The sequence below is a fragment of the Xiphophorus hellerii genome, chromosome 5, assembly GCF_003331165.1.
Source record: "Xiphophorus hellerii strain 12219 chromosome 5, Xiphophorus_hellerii-4.1, whole genome shotgun sequence".
NCBI classification, from domain to species: Eukaryota; Metazoa; Chordata; class Actinopteri; order Cyprinodontiformes; family Poeciliidae; genus Xiphophorus; species Xiphophorus hellerii.
This window is the reverse complement of record NC_045676.1, coordinates 32,605,768-32,625,718: the sequence shown is the minus strand read 5'-3', so window position 1 is coordinate 32,625,718 and position 19,951 is coordinate 32,605,768. Positions and strand designations below refer to the sequence as shown.

Genomic DNA, 19,951 nt, shown 5'->3' with positions numbered 1-19,951 from the left:
TGACTCTCTGGCTGGCGCAGAAGTTGACATAGCAACTAGTACACCCTGGCACGCTTCTTAAGAAATGTCGGTGTTGCTGGAAAGCATAACGTGTGACTGCAGCTAAAAATACTTGTCCTCCATCACAGAAAACCACCAGAACCATGTTTCTTGAATTCTTTTAAAGGGATCCAGCCAGGTGAGTGTCAGCATGTGCTCATACAAGAAGCAAACTTTAAAAGAACTGAAAACAATTAGAAATAAAAGGTCAAATCCCAGTTACAGAAAAGACATGCATTTGCAAACATAGCATGCCTGTTGACTTTGTTGTATTACATACTGAAAAGTCAGTCTGTTTTCATTTAGTTTTTAGGACAAAAATGAAAAAGGTATATTTTACTAAAATGGTAGATTTTCAGATAGAATTAAAAGAATTTAAAAGATCGGAGTACTGAAGCAAGACTTAAGCTAACAGTTAAGTTAACACATGATTCTAAAAAGACATCGACCAATGGGATGGTAGGATTTCAGAGCTCTACCTCGGTGTATGCGTGCGCACATACACCGAGGTAGAGCTACTACTCTGACCCTGATTAAATATTCTCCTCACAGGACCTTTCTACAAAATTTGCACACACACACGCACACACCCACATGCTGACTGCAGAAGAGTTAACGAGCTGTGCTTTTCTGCTGAGTTTGACATGTAAGAGAGAAGAGAATTAGACCAGCTGCTCTCGGTGTGTGTGCGCGCGTGTGTGTGTGTTTACTTACCAGCAGTGACGGTATCCTTCTCTTTGGCATTGAGTTCGTCCACCTCAGCTCTCCTGCGCAGCTCAAACCTGCGAGCATGTCCTTCTCGGGGCTTCCACAGCTCCTGGAGCAGCAGCGGCTTCTCGTTGTCCCCAAGCGCTCGCAGGCACTCAGTCCTCCATGCCCCGCCGCCCTCAAGACGTCCGATCACATCACACAGCACATAGACGCGAGCTGCATCCTTGTTGAGCGAGTACCGCTCCAGCGCTTCCTTCACGAGTTCCTGAGCACTAGAGCGGGGCGTGGCTAGGACACTCTTGTAGTTGGCACCGGCACAGATCTCATCTCCAAAGATCTTCAGCACCCCTGGGGCCGAGCTCTGAGTGGAGAGTTCGGCAGGGTCATCCGCTGGCCGCTCTGGGGGTTCAGTAGTGGAGCGCCGATCCCCTCGGGTGTTTGTCCCTGTCTCTGCTGGGACACGGTCTCTGTAGCTCAGAGTGCGGTACAGGACCTAAAGAAGCATGTATTCAGTGAAGTACACATCATGAACTTGAAAGAACAAAATCACAAAACAAATATTGCAGTAATAAGAAAACTGAAACATTCAATAGGAAAAAATCAACAGATACCTATATTTTTTCACACTAATGAATAATTGTGAGTTTATTGCTAATTTTCAGCAAAAATTTTCAAAAACATCGGGTTGTACATCAAATCCTGGAGGGACTGCTTTAATAATTTCCATCTGTCATAGACATTTTAGTACATGACTATGACTCTGTCAGACCCCTGATTTCTGTGTTTCAGTGGATTTTGGATTTTGTTGTTTTTTTTAACCACTGCTGTCTGTGTGAAGAGGAGAGCTGAGGTAAGCCAGGTTAGCCTTTCCAGGTCAGAACATTTACAGCAAGGGCAGCGAACAAAATACCACAGAAACTACTTTGTAGACTTCCTGCTTGTCAATATCAGTGAATGTTGTAAGATTTTGCATTTTGTTGTGGATTCTATTTTGTTAAATTCTACAATTCCATCTACATTTTACGTATGGTGAAAATGATAGGATCCTACTTTTTTTTAGTTTTTTCCTCAAAACAACAGAATTTTTTTTATTTGCAGCATTGAGAAATTAGGTTTTCTTGATGGAATTCGGTCGCACTCTAGTTTTGGGTTTGCCAATATTATCAGTTAGAGAATGTCGTTATCACAGCATGACTTAACCTGATGACAAATTTTTTTATGACAATGATAAACAATATTTACCATTCATAGCATAGATGGACTCAAAATGCTTTGCAAGTAGTTTTCCTAACACAACTTTCACAGATGGTGTGAGACACTTTTATCTGAATTACTTTAGACACAATTAATTACCATTAAGTGACATCATGCAACCCCTCTCAAGTAACTATAAAGTTATTAGATGGATAACTCTTTTTGCTGAATATTATCTAATTAAAATAAATTAATCTGCTGTAAATAATTGAATCCTGACATTTATCAAAGCTTTAGAGAGCTTTGTAGTCTTTGACCAATGGAAAGCTAATTAAACCTAAACAATCATTCTGTATGAAAGTAGAAGTAACTGTACCTTATTCATTTATTTTATCACAGTTATTTAGCTTTCTAGCAAGAAATCAGATTATATGGGAGAAGCAATGTTTACATACCTGTGTAAAGGTTCTGCTCTGGCGCTTCAGGCGGCTCTTGGATGGCAGGGACATGCTGGCCCCAGAGGAAGAACCGTAGAACATGATGATGTTGTTGGCCTCACAAACTCCAAATCTGACAGACAAAAGAGGAGCTGATGGATGCAGGGGGTTATCACAGCTATCTTCACTAGTTGTGAAGATATTTATTGTATAGTAAGCCCTGTACTGTGCAAAATGAATGCATCCTGATGGTAATGTGATAAACAACAAAAAAGCATTTGTAAGATGAGAAATGTACCTTGACGTTAAAAATTATCACTTCTTTTGTAGCAGGAAGAAGGCCAGACGATTTGCATTTCATTTCACCGTCACCTTTCACTCTGAAAAAAAAATTCAAATATATGGCATAGTTACATCAAAGTATCCCAGCAGTAATTCAAAACATTTAGGTGTTCTTCAGGTCCCTTCAGAGTCACATAAGTACCAATTGAATTTCTGCTATTTTAAATAGCTATTTTAAAAGCTGGAGTATTCTGACACTTATGCACTGGGGATAGATGATTTTATCAAGGTTAAGTTTATAACTCAAAGATTAGCAAAACTGAGTAAATATTAATAACGAAACTATGGGAGTTTTGGGGTTTGACACAAAAACTATAAAAACATCAACATGGAATGGAACTTTATGTTCAACTCCTCTTCAGATCATAGAGATGTCACTGTGGCTGCAAAACGTGATGGCCAGAGGTTATACAGTGGGGTCAAAGAGCAACAGACAGAAAGCAGGGGGCCGAATCTGACTCATCATTAGTATTTACGTGGCCTTCTTGACCAGTGGTTCCCAACCCTGACAGCAGAAGCATGATTTGGGTTTCTCCTTGCTGCCACACACCTAATTTAAATGAATGGGTGATTAGCAGGCTTCTGCAGCACTTGATATCATATGGAGAAAGTCATACAATCATTGGAATCAGGTGTTCATTTAAAACTTGATGAACAGCGGATTTTTAATCACCCTGCATTAAAATGCCACTACTTTCTTTTGGTTTTCATACAAGTATTATCATAGCATTATGATGGTAGAAAACCATTATCAATTTTAAAATGATCCATGTGGTCTATGTTACTATTATATTGTGTTTCTGAAGACCTCTGTTCTAGTTTGACAGAAAGGCCTTTATTAGACCATTGCAGTGTTGAGGGGATTAGAGAAATGACTGATAAAGAAACAAAGATATTGTAAACAAGTCCATATTAGCTTACTTTACTCATTAATTTTAACTTAACATAATGTTTACAACATAAATTAACTTCAATTTTGGCATATATTTAAATCACACAATATTCAAAACATGTACATCATAAAAAACATTTTGTCTGTTAAAGGGGACTGCTCTATTTTTTAAAAATCTAGTCCAAGTCAGGACTTAAATTAAATTGAGATGCAGTGCTCATGCTTAGAAAGTCTCTCAATTGTGTCTCAAATAAAAACAATTCTGAAAAGAATTGCAAGAAAAAATTAATCCAGAGAAATGTTAAAGAATCACTATGTGTAATTAATAATAGCATAATGGCTGTTCTTGTCATTAAGGGTGATACAACAATTAGTGTCTTCTACAATTACATGTTTTAGATGTCCTCCTGATTTAGCACACCTGAAGTCTAATCACTGATATAACAAGAACCTTGTAGAACTTTATAACATGCTGAGGAGGTAATTCAACTGTGTTGGAGAACGGACAAAAATATATAGGAAAATATATTTTGCAGCTCTTCATTTATCAAGTTGCCACACGATCTATTTGCACCAAAATGTTTCACCTCCTGCAAACACTTGAACTGCATGAAATTCTCCCCCCCCCCCCCCCCCCCCCCAATATTAGTAGGTCAGCCTAAATAGATGATGTATCAGACTTAAGAAGTGCTGGGATAACGTGACTATTTTAAATGCCGCCTAATCCACACAATAATCTGGCCACTTGGCTGCGGTTAAATCAATCCCAGGAAACCCCTCCTTCGTCTACACACAATAAGAAAAACTAGTGAGTAGGCTCTATGTTTTACAATGACATATTTGAGACCCACTTGGTAACAATGTCTCACAGGCTATTGACCTGCTGCCTGCCCTTGTATTCACCACCAGAAGGTCAGGATTTAACCGTGCACACACCCACCACTATCAGGGAGAGATAAAACTGTGGAGCTCGACTTGTGTCTGCCCCGATATTCAGTGTTAGTCCGTCTGTTTACCACTTCGGAGTCGCTGGTCGTCAGTAGCAACCGCCTTAGCAACAAAAGGCAGGAGAAAATCCTCGGAAATTAATCCACTGAGGAGTCGGCAGGCGCGGCCTCTGACCGTCAGCAGGTGTGCTTAATGACTATACTCCGGCTCATTTTATACAATTATTATGTAATTAGTATAAATACCACCCCACAAATAGAAACGGATATGAATAATTTATCTTTTTAAATTAATTAGGTTAGCTAGTGGAAAAGTTGAGTGCTTCAGCAGCGCACTCCCCTGGGAGCTCTGTGTGTCTGTTGCCTCAAAGTACTCACGTTGTCTGCAGTGCGTGGCTCCATGGTGCTGCCGGGGAATCCTTGGCTTCTCTCGCAATCCCTCTCTCCCCCCCACAAAGACAGAAAATCCCCAGAAAAAATGGATGGGGGATATACAGACGCTGCTGCCCCGTTCCCACCGTCGCCTCTCCGTCTCGAGTTCCCTTCCACATTCCCGAGACGGCCCCGCTAAGTTGGACAACAGACAGACGCGGTGGGTCCCCGTTCCCTTGCATACATCTCCGCCGCGCCGAGTGCCCAGCAATGCCCACAGCCCTATGGTAACCGCATTCCTACATCCACAACGCCTCGCGGCCGAAACGAGACGGAAAGAACCGAGCTCTGCTCGTCACCAAAATACACCTGCTTCGGTTTAAAGCGACGAAAAGGGCTCCCTCTGGCGGACACTTCATTACTATCTCCGTCTTCAGTGCAACAAGCAGATTGAAAACCCCTCAACAGGGTAGAAATTAATGAAAATTATTATCGAGTAGGTTTACTGGAGAGACTGTTTAGTATTCGGAAAGAACAAATAATGCTAAAAGTAATCTAAGTCATAGCCTACCAATTTACAGTGATCTTAAACTTTGCCTAAGTGTTAAATCTTCAATTTCTGTCTAGAGCCGTCTTCGGTGAAAGAGAGAGCAAGTGCTTTACTCGAGCTAATCATTAATTATCTGAGACACAAATAAAATCAAATTCTTTGTTTATGATCGACAGACTTCGGTGGCATTGCTGTTGCTCTATATTTGGCTAATGGCCCTTTGATGCACATGTCTCAAATTTTATTTATTTATGGATATTAAAGACTTCCTTTACTTTGAAGTTAATTTTGATACAATTTCAGACTACAGAAGTTTTAGTCTGAAATGACTAGAACTCCAGGTTTTAATCCCAAACAGACACCTCTTGGCTTGACCTCTTGGACTCTAAACACAATCCATCGTTGTGTGATTTCATGTCAATATAAATTCAGCTGACCTGTGAAGGCATCTGAGATATGTTGGTGAATATTACTGACCAAACAGGTTTGTGGAGATCAAAGCACACACAAGATGATTCAGGAGTAAAGTTGTGGAAAAGTTCAAAGCTGTTTTGAATTGTAAGACAGTATCCTATCTTGGAATATGTTGCAGACAACTGAAAACGGAAAGGATATGGCACATCTATAAACCTGCCAAGCCATGACTGTCCAAAAACCCGGAAAGAAAACCATGGTTGACATTGAAGATCAACACTAAAGCATTGAAAATGTATGTTTACGGGTGCTCTCCAACCAAGATTGGTTGGAGGGGCCATTAGGAAAGCCATTAGGAAAGATTTCCCTGTTCTTCTTTGTCAAATAGAACAAAGAAGAACAGGGAAATCTTTTCAGTATGTAAATGTGCAAAGCTGGTAAAAGGCATAACCTGTCTCCAAAGTCCTGCGGCTGTAAATACAGTACAAGTTTAAAAAATACACACAAAGAAAGAGACAAACAAAGGTTTCACATCAAAGTGCAGCAAAGGAGAAAAAATGTTTTAAAGCATGTAAAGGAAGAGTTCAACAATGGAGTGCATGAAAAAGCATTTTTATTATAACAGAGATAGAAAAGATAAAAGCATTGTTAGCATCAAATCGGCTTATCACAGCACAGAAAAGCACCAGATACAATAACCAAACTGAAAACTATAGAACCATGAATGTGGGAAAATACTTTAGCTTTCCTGGAACAGGAAGAGATCAGCAGCAGGACTAAAAACACTAAGCAGCTTCATAATCACAAAGAGTCTATAAATAATACTAATAGATATGCCGTTTGTAAAGATTTTGGAATTTATACAAAGTCATATGTCCACTACATCTCTAAAAGAGACAAATACTGTAAGCAGGATAAAGACACAAAAGTAAAATAATTAAACCGCTTATGGAAGTAGTGTTAATACTGGATATGATAAAGTACAATACAACACTCAGTTGTTCGATGTATCTTGAATAAACACAGAATACAAATACAAGCTGTTTGGTATTCATGAATATGGCTCAAATTAGAATCAGTTAAGTATCTTTGCTTCATTTAGACATATTCAGATCTACAATAAACATTAATATCCCACTCATCTGTGGTGATACATTTGTAATCATGAAAATGTGTTGTTAATTTTAGATCGGTTCATCTTTCTGAAATATCTACAGCTCAAAAAAGGAAAAAACTATTGTTTGAGATTTACAGTTAGAAGTTGCTCAGTCTTCTTTCAAATAATTCAGTTCACATTATTTTCTTGTAAATTGCATTTTGTTTTATCAAAAAGGGAGGTAAATGTTTGAACACAGAGATGCGCTTTAATTAAACTTGTAGGGTAAGATTTGTTTAGTATTTGGCTTGGCTTCATGCATTACTTAATGTTGTCAGAATGATTTACTTTGCTATAAACAGGTTATGCATCATACGGTACACAATTTGAGATTCTTTATGACCGTCTGTAAAAGCAATGGTAATATCCATACTTTAAAATTAAAAAATAATGTGACTAATGGATGTCAGCATGTATCCTTGTACAAACTAAAACATTTTCAAGATCCATATTTTGATTCACAGAGTCTTCCACATATATTGGCATCCCTGGTAAAGATAAATTAATGAGATTAAAAAATAAGTAAGCAGTAGCATAACCTCACACTGAAAAATCATGTGGAGATTTTTTACCTATTCACTGTGTGGTTCTAATAACCCAATACACACTTTTCTACTTTCTGTCTCAATAGAATAGAAAAACGTAATGCCATGGAAAACGAATGCTCAGGCAACATGTTGCAATGCATTTGACACTGGAGTGCGCACAATGAGATTACCAGGCTGCCACAGATACATGTGGACGTGTCGCTTCACATGAGCACCACAGCTCCCAAACACCATGCATCCTGTATCTGAGGGGTGAACCGATCACATTTTTCTGGCCAATCATGATTACCGATATTTTAAAAAGCCTGACTTGCCAAATCCAACTTTGTCCAAGACCAATTTCTTATTGGGAGAAAAAATCTGTCTGGAAAGCCATTAAATATAGCAAGAAAGTACCTATGCTGGCAACAAGGAGTGACTATTGTTAACAGCACACATGCAGATCTGAACTGTTGATCAGACCTTTCAGTCCTTCCTCTCTTACAGCAGAGCAAAAGGTGACAGTAGATTATTTCCACTTTTGCCAAGGTAGATAAGATTAATGGATAAAACCAGATTTTCATTTAGGTTTTAGTCGATCACTGATTTCCCAAAATTAAGGAAATTGAAGACAATTTATCAGTGCACCCTATTTGAAACACAATGGAATTGACAGCTTCATATATTTTCTGATTAATTTGGCCAATAATTATTTGACTACTCATAGATTATTGAAAATTCAATTTTGTCTCGTTTAGCTGATCTATACATTTGAGAAATAGCAACATATGACATCACGATGCAGCAGAACCAACTGTATTCCCCACCATTAATCAATCTTAATGCACATGCACTACTTATAACAGCAGTGCATCAAATGCAACACCCAAACTTCAAATACGTGACAGCCAGGACTTGATGTTTCATAAAAAGCTCCTTCATTTTTTCACATTAAGACTTTCATACCATGCATTTCTAATACACCACCATAGGGAACAATGTGACTGCAGTTTAAGGTAAACCTAGATCTTCATCCAGGATTGTAATCCAGGATATTAACGTTATTCTTTTTTATTACTGCCCGGACTGTAGATATGAGCAAGAATCACATAACTTAGCAGAATGACATGTTACCCTGCTTTTTACATCATCTTCCGAAGAGAAATTTGTATCACATTTATACCACAGAGAAAAGGAAGTCATGGACGTCTACTTCAAATTTTAACACTCTTTGCTTAATAAAGTAAGTATACATTCTAACCTTACTTATTCCTCGCTAAATGTGTTTGATCACATTCAAATTTAGATTTTTCTGAATATAATGATGTGAGATTATGCTACTAAGACGAAACATTAATTTATTTTAAGACTTTTTACACATTTTTTCCAGAGGTAACATTGTGTTGAAACTTGATTTTAGCTGTTTGATACCAAGCTTCCTGGCTCCTTTATATCATACCTCAGTTACTGTCTGAACAGTAACCATCATGTAAAACTTGTAGAAAACATTTGGGAGTAAGCAAGTGGAGCTGTGGTGACAACCAGACAGAATACAAACAATTGACGCAGGTTGGTGGTCCTTTAAATTGGCTGTAAAATCCTGAGTGACAAACAACTGTTGAAACATGATCCACATCAGTTGCTTTTTTTAATACCTTTAAATGTTAGATTTCTTGACCTTTTACGTCCTCCTGCCACATTCATCAAAGTGTATAAGCTTGTTTGGCAAGCAGAGTTAAAGACTCTTAGCAAATATACAGTAGATACTTACTGTATGTGCTCAAGCTATTTATATGTAAACACTGACAACCATGGGTTTTGGATTAATGGGTGTAAGATAGTAAAAGATACAAACAACTGCACCCAGTAAGTAATACACACACGCACACGCACACACTCCTGAGATGCCTTAATATTGGGGCAGATTGTTCAAGAGTACTATAGCTTCAGTTTCCTTTCAGATAAGACGTATTGTTTAATCATGGTAGCGTGTGCTAGCAGTTACGGCAGTAATTCAGCCTTCTGGCAGTGCTGATTCATTGTGGTTTCAGACAAAGTATGTCACTAGTTTTCACATATTTTCAACACTACAATCACATCACAGGAAAATATAATCTCTGTATAAATGATACTGATGACATTCGTCTCTGCAAAATCTAACCAACAACACAAAACTATCAGTATTCAGTAAATATACTACATAATCAGGTACCAAGTAATTGTGGATGTATACGGGTCTGTAAGGCTGCAACCACAAATGTATGCTATATATACATTAATAAATTTGTCTATTCATGCTTATTTTGATAATTACAGTAAGTCACTAAAAAAAGATTGGAAGTAAGAACTACTCATGTTTATCAGGTGTAAATTATGATTACAATAATTGCTAAATCTACGATGATAGTCAAGGCAGCTAATTGTAAACATTGTCCTCCTCTTGACATTAAGACAATGTCGTGAATTCAGCCTCTGAACACTGAATCTGGACGCGCACCACAGAGAGAAAAACCTCCAATACTAGCAACTAACCCCTGATCACTGGAATAAAATCAAATTACTGGAAAATACAGTGATAAATAACCTTAAAATGAACCAAAGTCTGGATTCTAGCTGTGTCCAAGTTTACAAAGCTGCCTCAGATTAATCACAACACGGTGTCTCTGCTATTGCTTTTTTTTCATGAAAGACCTCATTTGTTGAATAAACTAATGCAGGTTAGTGGTATCTGACATCTTTTATCATTATTCCAGGCTGTGACATTGTTGTAAGATTTACCCAACTTTTAATTAACATTGTCTCAACATTGTATCCTTGGGAGACAGTGGGGATAAATCTGAATGAAGGAATCCTTCAGAAGAGCACAAGGCTTTCCAAGCAGCTGGAAACCAAATCCAATGACCAATTTGCGTTTTTACCCGAGGCTTCACCTCTGATTTTGTAGCAGGGTTGTCAGCAAAACTGGGCTGAGTTGTGTCATCTCCAACACCATTTGAACTTTACTGGAATGTTTTAATCCTACTTTTAAGGTTATTATGATCCTACTGCGCTATTATCTTTTAGCAATGAGTCTTTCTCTGCTGTTTTCTTAACCAATCAACAGCATGAAAGAATATAAGTATTCCCCATTGGGTTAATTGCTGAGAATACAGAGTATTGTCAGGTGTGATATTCTGCACTCTATATTTCTTGGTGGCGACATTGGTGCTCAAAAGTATAAAACATTTTCTATTGGTGACTGTGAGCAGGTCAGACTGAGGTTCTGAAGCATATAGATTTTCCAACTAGATTTTCCAGTAATATGTGTAGTTTGGAGGTGTATGCACTTCTCTCTAGCTGGGAACTTTATTCCATAAAGAGTCTAGCAAATGCAGATTTTAATATGCAAAGCACATTTGTTTGTATTTTCTAGCTGCCTGATAGGACTGCTTTTGTTGCAGCAGTAGAAAATCGTCCTGTCAGATGAAACAAGATGGCACCAGAGTGGGAGGCTTGCTGTCTGCCGCTGCCTGTGATTTGCTCCTTTGTGCTGCTTGTGCACCCACAAACAGTCAAAGCAAGACTGCCTACTATTGAAGGCGATTTCTTGATAATATATGAGCTTTGACTTTGTGAGTTTATCAGAAAGGCCCAAATGTGCAATCAAGTTCACCCTTATTTGAAGCAAGCCTTGAACTTGGACACAGCTCTCCAGAGCAGTTTAATCACAGGAGTCCATTCCTGTGAAGTCATCACTGATGTCATCTGGAGGTCTGGACCTGCCTGGGAGTCTGGGCGTAGAGGTACTTCCAGATGGCGTAGTAATGTATGGCTGCTCCCACAGCTACAAAAAGATGCCAGATGGCATGGGCGAATGGGACGATGCCATCACTTTTGAAGAAGACTATACCAAGACAGTAGCAGGCTCCACCGACCAGCAGCTCACACAACCCGGACTGCTCCGGCTAGCGGGAAGCATGAGGGATTAAGGTGTTGATACTGGAAATACAGCACAACGTGATGCATACATTACATGAGTGAACTCACCATTGAGAAAATGACCAGAGCAGGAAAAACTCCCATCACTGTATAGCAGATCAACTCCATGAGTTTATACCTGAAAGAGAAAACAAATATAAAAACAGATTTTTATTCTTACTTATTGAATGATTATGTGAAGTTTGAAACAAAAAAGCAGTAGTTTTGTAATAGTTTAAGCAGTTGGTTATCAAAAATTGTGTCAGGACTTCCTATGGGTTAGGATTAATCAATTAATCAATACATTGGTATAGATTATAAATTATCCAGAACATGGTAATCTAAAGTGCGCACATAGAAGCCAACTGGTCTTCTTCTTAAAGATGTTCAATTAATTTAATCTTTATAACATTTACTCTTCAGCCCTGACTTGCTTGTCATCTTAAGTGTTTTTTTTGGGGGTTTTTTTTGTAATTCACACCTCTAGCCTGCCTGTTTTGGACATGTGACCAAAACAGGCAGGCCCAGTAGCTCACATGTTCCAACTGTCCCATAAGTGACTTAAATTTGCAATGTCTATATTTATATAATGAAAGAACTGATGCAGCATTAATAATTATTACTGTGGTAATATTGTCCTCATTTAAAGCATGACCGGTCAGTTGTGTGGACAGAAAGCCAGTCTGAATTAAGTAAAGGTGTCAGTGTGGGAACAGACCTCTCATGATAGAAGAAGACATAGGTGGTTCCAAAAGACGCCATGACCCAAACCAGCCAGCGCATGTGACATGCCCACGGACCCAGCTCCCGAAGGTTTAGCCTATAGGAGAGAAGCACCAACAGCTGCAAACTGGGTTCCTATGTTATCATATTTACATTCTCTCACATACAGACAGCAAGTCAGTATGTTTACCATGGAGCATAAGAGGCTGCGATGAAGAAGTAGATCACCATCCTGTCACACATGTGGAAACACTGCTCCATAGAACTGAAGAACAGAATGTTTTGTATTTATATTTTTATGCAATCTCAGGCATAATATCACTTTAATATGTGTCTTGTAAAAGTATTCAACATTGTCTTATAGATAGATAGACAGACAGACAGACAGACAGACAGACAGACAGACAGACAGATAGATAGATAGCTAGAAACTTTATAAAAGAATATTTGTTTGTTTAAAAAACATTGACACCTCAGTCCTATAGTTCTTCTGTTATTACTACATCCTCATCAGGATGTGTAGTGACAGACCAACACAAAGTAATGCGTATATAATTGTGAAGTCCATTGAAAATCATGCATAGTTTTTACATTTTTTAAAGAAAAAGCTTCTTTTTTTTTTAAACAAAAAGCTACTGTATAAAAGTTGGTGTGATATTTCTCCAATGCTGTGTAAATGTGTCTTGGTACCGAAGGTGGCTTTTCTTCCAGGCCACAGTGTGGAACAGAGTGGAGATGATGAAGAGTGAACTGAGCCCCGCCCCATATACCCAGGCTGACAGCCGCTCCCATTGGTCCTCTGACTCGTAGTGCAACAGTGAGCTGCCCAGCAGGCTGGGGATTATCCACATCTAAACCAATTTAGAACATAAATAACACATTAGATTACAGAGGGTAATACACAAACTATCAGGATGAAAGCACAATTGTACATGCAATAATGGCACAACTTTTAAAACTAATTACAGTATGAGTGTCCTGCTTTATCTTTAAGATCTTACAGATCAATTTATATGTTGTGGGTGTGTGTGTGTGTGTGTGTGTGTGTGTGGGGGTGTGTGTGTGTGTGCGTGTGTGCATACTGACCGCATGCGTGGCACAGTTGGCAGCATGCTCATAGTCTGTGGGCTGATATCGCTTGTTAGGAGGAACACGGTTGTTCATAAACCTGTAAATGATCACATATCAACAAATTTAAATCAATTTTATTAGAATAAAACATTGTATTTCTTGTTTAAGCTAAAATCTAAGACATTTGCTAATAAAAAATAAATAAAAACAAGTAAGCAAGAATCTTTGGATTTATGGATATCATGAATCACAAGATTCATGATGTCCAAAAACTAATAGAACACAAAGTAAACAAGTCAAAATAAAAGTAATAATAGAAATTAAATGCAATTAAAGAAACATCAAATAAAATTAAAGGCTACCCAAAGACAGGCACAAATACTGTAGATGAGACTTACAATCAGATTTATTAATTTAGCAAAAATATTTCTTTTTGCTAAATACCAAAATGATGAGAGAAGATCTTAAAATCAAGTTTACATTAGTATCTGGAAGAACGGCCTGTATTACTTGGGCTAGATGCTTTGGGTATCCCTCTACAAGTTAATGATTGATTTAGACCATGAAAATATCTGGCTTCCACTGCAGAAGCTCTGACTTTAGATGAGAAACTGTCAGTAAATTATGAACATAAACTAATTCATGTTTAATATGTGTGAGCTGAAGGTTGACCTGCTTCTCATGAATGCTGAACCTGTAAAATGCTGCATGTATCTCATAGCTGTCCATAAGTCCCCACCTCCACTTTCCTATTGCTTAGCAACGCTACATCATGCTTCAACTTGTTGTCATGGCTGCAGTTGCATGGCAACAGTGGGTATCCACGGTCCCGTCTGGACCAGACGTTTGACCCTATGATTCCTTTTATAAATAGTTCACACGGAGAAGCTTCCGCATGTCCACACGTCCACTGCAGACACACACATTAACACTGATTGGTGTCTCTGAGCACAACTGCAAAGAAGAAAAGGAGGTAACCCTCAGTGATGTCACTGTTGTCATGGTAACTGCAGAGCAGGGATTGTCTCTTTCTTTAACAACAGAGAACTCCTCGTTTATTTCTTCTCCCTAGCCAGTTTCTGTCGTGTCTTGACTTTCTTCCTGTGACTAAATAACATGCATAACCAAATGCACATAAATCAAAATCACACATATACACATGCACACACACACACACACGCCCATGCTCTTATGTTGCATCTTCCAGAAGCAAATTTCATAAGAGACCTAGATTTGTCATTTTCTCACACAAACACCCACCTATAAGAGCAGTGGGAACCAAAACACAAGCTGCTGTCAAAAGAAGAACATCCTCGGCTTTAGATCGTTTGTCTCATATGGGCACTGGAAAAACTTCAGTCAAAGAAAGAGTCTAGAGTTAAAGGTCTCACACCAGTTTTCTTTAAAAAGAACACAAAACATTATCCGTATTTAGTATATTTCGGGGAAGGAGCATCTCTTCTGCCAATCTCCCATGTTTGTGATATCTATTTTAAGACATTTTGGACACAGCAGCTAGTTTGAGCTTTCTGTCCGGAGGCTCGCTTTGTTTTCCTTTAACCGAATTATCATTTTAAATTTTTCGGTGTAATTTGGAGACCCTGAAACAAACAAACAATGTGATGAAAACAGGTGAACATTTGGAGAAGTCCAGGGTGCATCAACAATGTTTATAGAGCCAAAAGGGAAAATCATTCACTTTCACCCTCTCCCTTTGTAAAGGAAAGCATTTTTTAGCAGCTTGCTCAAAAAAAGAAGAAAAAACACCCAATATCAGCATTTAAAATAGAATCAGAAAGAAAATTTGCATCATCCCTTCATCTGGTAACCATGTAGGCGAGCCCACTTGACAGGACCAGTATCAGCTTACTTGTTCTTCAGCAAGGCCATTTTTAAATTATTCAAACAATGACTGTACCAATGAAAATCTACTAAAATAAATAATTACAATGTTTAAGTCGAAATTACAAAATGTTTTCCTACTCTATACGTGCACTCAATAAATTAGAATATTAAAAATAAAAATGTTTTGTTCATTCAAAAATGTCAGCTAAATTAATCAGAACTCCCTTTTGCATGACTAACTGCATCTATGCAAGGTGGTACGGAGACCCTGCTGAGGTATTTAGAAATTCTAGGACCTTCTGCTCTCATGTGCCACCACACTTTTTTCTTCCACTCAACTTTCATTTACTATGCTTGCACTCTGTGAACAGCCAGCTTCTTTAGCGTTGGTCTTGATAGTGTCAAACCGTGGTATTTTTACTTAGCGTCATGATGTGTCAAAAAGGACATCTTCACAACATCTCTTCACTTCTGCCACATTTCTTCTGAATAATTCATACATTGCACAACATATTCAATAAATTTGAATATTTGTTCCGGTGAGCCTTGTTTGTCTAATTAAAGGTAGCTTTTGAAAAATAACAACCTTTAAGCAGGTATTAAACACACTTTTCATAAAATCTGCACTTCCTTTTTCCATCCATCCATTTTCTGTACATCCTTGTCCCTATCAGGGTTGGGAGGGGTGCTGGTGCCTATCTCCAGCGAATGTTTCGGGCGAGAGGCGGGCTCACACTGGACAGGTCGCCAGTCTGTCGCAGGGCAACACAGAGACAGACAGGACACACAACCATCCACACACACACTCACACTTAGGGAGAATTTAGAGAGACCAATTAACAGTCCAAATACAGTCATGTTTTTGGACTGTGGGAGGAAGCCGGAGAACCCAGAGAGAACCCAGCATGCACAGGAAGAACATGCAAACTCCATGCAGAAAGACCCAGGCCAGGAATCGCACCCAGGACCTTTTTGCTGCAAGGCAACAGTGCTACCAACTGTGCCACTGTGCAGCCCCACTTCCTTCTTATAAATTATTTTTTAAATTGGTTTGGTGTAATATTTCAATATTAAATGTACATTTTTTTCATTAGCTATATGCAGAAAATCATCATTATTAACAGAAATAAGGTATTGAAAACATCTTTGTGTAATTAATCCATTCAATGTGTTTTACTTAATGAATTGAGTACCATTATACCAGTTTACCGTCTTGCTGCTTTTCTCCTAGATGGTAAATGAACTGCACTTGTATAGTTCTATATCAAGTCTGAGGATTCCAAAGCCCTTTAGATTACTATCAGTCATTCACCCGTTTATACACTGATGGTTGTAAGCTACACTGTAGCCACAGCTGCTCTGAGCAGACCAACGGAGGTGAGACTGCCATTCAGTTGGCAACAGGTCATCTGACCACCACCAGCAAGAAGAGAGGGTGAAGTCTCTTGTCCAAGGACACAACAGCAAAGTGACCCAGATAGAGGAAACAGGGTTTCAAACCTGGCAACCCACCAGATGAACCCCCACCACCCGAGCCACTGCCACCCCAAAATATGCTAAATATAAAGTTCCATGTCTGCTTTAAATTTACACTATGTACATGTTTGGACTGTTGTACAATAGTGAGATGCAAAGTGGAAGTGCTTTCCTCCCACACAATGGAGACTTAAACTGCTCAGAGACAGACAACTGCAGGATGGAAACGGAAATGAAAAATTTACCTATGGTATCACAAATATGTAAAAGAGGTGAATCATCCCATCTTTTCTGTTCCTCTCTATTGGGCTCTCTTTTGTCGAGCTGCTGTTTTTAGAGTGACACTCATTCAGAGATATTAATAATAACTGACCCAGCCCAGAAACTCCCAGTCCTGTCCCAAATAAAGAGATTTGTCTATCCAGAGGGCACCTCTCTCTTTACTGTCAGTCTTGTATTGTGTGTTCCTGTTCTCAGCCCAGTAGGCCTGGCTGGGTTATAGTAACTTTATTACATTTACTGACAATTAGCAGACTACAAGCTATGGGCCAGGCATAAAGACTCAGTGAGTGGATAGAGAGGAACAGGAAGAAGCTGATCAAAAACATTCGGATTCAAATGTTTATTATACTGAGAAATATTCATTAGATGTAAAATGCATAAAAATATTTGACCAAATACATTACTACCTTTGTTGACTGTGTCTTACAAAACAAAAATTAGTAAAAGATTCACAAAGATGATTTTTAAGAATCTAAATTTATTTTTTGCAGTATCTTTATTAATGTTTAATTTACATCATTCTGTTTTGTAGTGTCTGTTTCTCAGGTTTTGTCTCAGGCTCCTGCCTGCTGAGGCTGATGGTCAATTAGTCTATCTGGTTCTGGTGGAAGTTTCGTTCTGCTAAGGGGAAGTTGTTTCTTTCCACTTTCAACATATGCTTGCTCAGGATGCAGAAACTCATCAGAGATAAAAACATAGTTATCTTGTTAATTGATTGTATTGTAATTTATTGAGATGTGTCTGTGTTTGGGTTTTTAAAGAGAAAAAAAGAGATTGATCGGTAAACCTTTCTGAATGGATATTTACAGATTGAAAATATTAATCAGTTATTAGAAAATGTTACCAGCAGTGCTGACAACACTGAAGCTAATGTTTGTCTTAATTTTGTGTCAAACAATAAATAGAATACAGAACATTGTGAAACAGTGCTGTGTAGTACAACAACTGCCCTCTTACAGATTTTTTCTGTTTTAGCTGCTTTTTTCTGATCTTCATTTTTTAAAATTAAATACAAAATGCAAATTTTGAATAATTTTGTTTTTATAAAAGCTATCCTGACCCCATGTGAAAAACTAAATTATCCTTAAACCTAATACATGGTTAATCCACCCCTGGTGTCAACAGCCTGTTAAGGTCATGCCTGTCAGAGGTGGACTTTCTGGTTTGTTTTGGATTATTGTCCTGGAGTATGATCCTAGTATTTGAGTTTAAAGGGTTACCTTCCAGGTCTCTGCATTGTTTGAAAATTAACCAGACAGACTCACCTTCAGCTGATTAGTATAATCAGCCAATGAGGCAGCACAAGTTAGACGACCTCGTTAACTTCCTCCACCTTTGAGGATGTACTTAATTTTCATACAAATTGAGATAACATATTTCTATGGGATTAAAGGAACTATTACAAACTGATCACATTCCTTTTCAGGATTTTCAGGGCAATGCAGCCCCAGACCAAAACTCTTCTACCACTATACTTGATGTTCTTTTCCTAAAGTGTTTTATTACTTCACACCAGAGGTAACATACGCATACATTCCAAAACATTATACATTTGTCTCCTTAGTCCACACTATATTTTCCCAGTCTTAGGGGTTTTCAAGGTATTATTTGACAATGTGGTTTTTTTTCTTTTATTTAGGGGTGGGGGGAGGCTCTCCCCTGGATGCTAGTTTTACCAAGTCTCCTTATTGTTGAATCATAAACAGCCGTGACAGAGGCATGTGAGGCCTGCAGAGCTTTAGATGTTGTTCTGGATTCTTTCATAATTTATGGTGTTTGGTGCAGCTTTGGAGTAGTTTAGTGGGCTGGCAACGCCTAAGAAAGTTCACCTCTTTTTCATGTTTTCTCCAAGTCCAAACGCCTTAGAAATGGCTTTATAATTCATTCCAGATTAATAGATGTCAGACAGGTTGTTTCTTATCTGTTCTTTGCTTTCTTCAGATAGCGGCATGATGTATTTCCTTTTGTGATGTTTTAGCCTACTTCTGATTTAAGTTTTTAATGCCTGTCCTTTTACCTGGCTGGTTTGGATAGCTTTTATCCCATCCATCCAACCATTTTCAAACACGTTTATCCCTACTGGGGTTGTGAGGGGTACTGGGGCCTATCTCCAGCGGTCAATGACCCTGGACAGGTCATCAGTCCATCACAGGGCAGCTTTTATCCTTTCTTATATTAGCAAATAACTTCAAATCTGTGTTTTGTATTTACTCTGGGTATTTTTTATTAAAATTAGTCTGATTATCTGAAACATGCAGGTCTGACAACAAACCAAAACCTTAATTAATCTATAAGAGGAAAATACTTTCTCACAGAACTACATGGTGAGTGAAGTACGTAAATACATCTGGTTTCAGAGAGAATGGTTCTTAGATGAAATATTGAGTTGTTCGCTCATCCTAGTATCCTCATCATCATCACCAACAGGAAACAATTAGCTGTACACATGCAATACTCAAGCATTTGTTTAAATAAAATTGAATTCATACTGCCAGTAGGTTATAATGATACGCAAAGCTTCCTACCTACCTTACAAGATTCATTTACAGTGAAAATAAGCAACAGTTGACGGCAGACAGTAGGATTAAAAGCCTGTATCCCCGCTGAGTGTCGGTCGATAGAAAAACTGCTGCTGATGTGATGCAATCTCTTCAGCTGAGATTGCAAAAGCGAGATTTAACGCAGCGCAACGCAACCAGCCGCCGCGTTTCACTGGCACCGTCCTCCCGTCATCTCAGACGGACGCATCCCGACCCGCAGCTGCCTGTAACAGGGTCTGCTCCGGAAGTGTGGGCGGCGGGAAGCGGCTGGACGAGACCCGCTCTGTCCGGGGTATTTCTGCTGCTGCTGCTGAGCCTCTAATGTGTCTGCAAATCACCGCTTCACATCGTCATCACGACTCAATGAGGAAGTCTGTTTTTTTTTAAATATATATCTCAAGGCTGCCACATCATTTTCAGAGGCTCTGATTCATAGCTGAGGAAATTCTGAATGCAGTTCCTGGTCGCGCCACTAG

General features: G+C 38.7%; 2 protein-coding genes across 6 annotated transcripts in view; both read right to left on the bottom strand.

The window, feature by feature from the left end:
* radil (Ras association and DIL domains) overlaps positions 1-5,271 on the bottom strand; it is a 35,549-nt gene extending 30,278 nt beyond the window's left edge. For 4 of the 5 annotated variants that reach the window (XM_032562300.1, XM_032562302.1, XM_032562301.1 and 1 more), the window contains exons 1-4: positions 4,941-5,271; positions 2,680-2,761; positions 2,400-2,514; positions 754-1,243 (exon numbers count right to left, since the gene is read on the bottom strand). In XM_032562300.1, the coding sequence (XP_032418191.1) occupies positions 754-1,243; positions 2,400-2,483 (574 nt within the window). In that variant the 5' untranslated portion in view covers positions 2,484-2,514; positions 2,680-2,761; positions 4,941-5,271. The remainder of the gene's footprint in view (positions 1-753; positions 1,244-2,399; positions 2,515-2,679; positions 2,762-4,940) is intronic. The other variant, XM_032562303.1, reaches the window with a different exon arrangement.
* A 1,223-nt stretch (positions 5,272-6,494) lies between these two features.
* LOC116720509 (monocyte to macrophage differentiation factor 2-like) lies at positions 6,495-19,919 on the bottom strand. Its single transcript, XM_032563808.1, has 7 exons — positions 19,465-19,919; positions 13,348-13,429; positions 12,952-13,112; positions 12,452-12,526; positions 12,257-12,358; positions 11,608-11,677; positions 6,495-11,525 (listed from the first exon to the last, which is right to left on the bottom strand). The coding sequence occupies exons 1-7, from the start codon at positions 19,476-19,478 to the stop codon at positions 11,322-11,324; spliced, it is 708 nt and encodes a 235-aa protein (XP_032419699.1). The 5' UTR covers positions 19,479-19,919; the 3' UTR covers positions 6,495-11,321.
* Between the last annotated feature and the right edge of the window lie 32 nt (positions 19,920-19,951).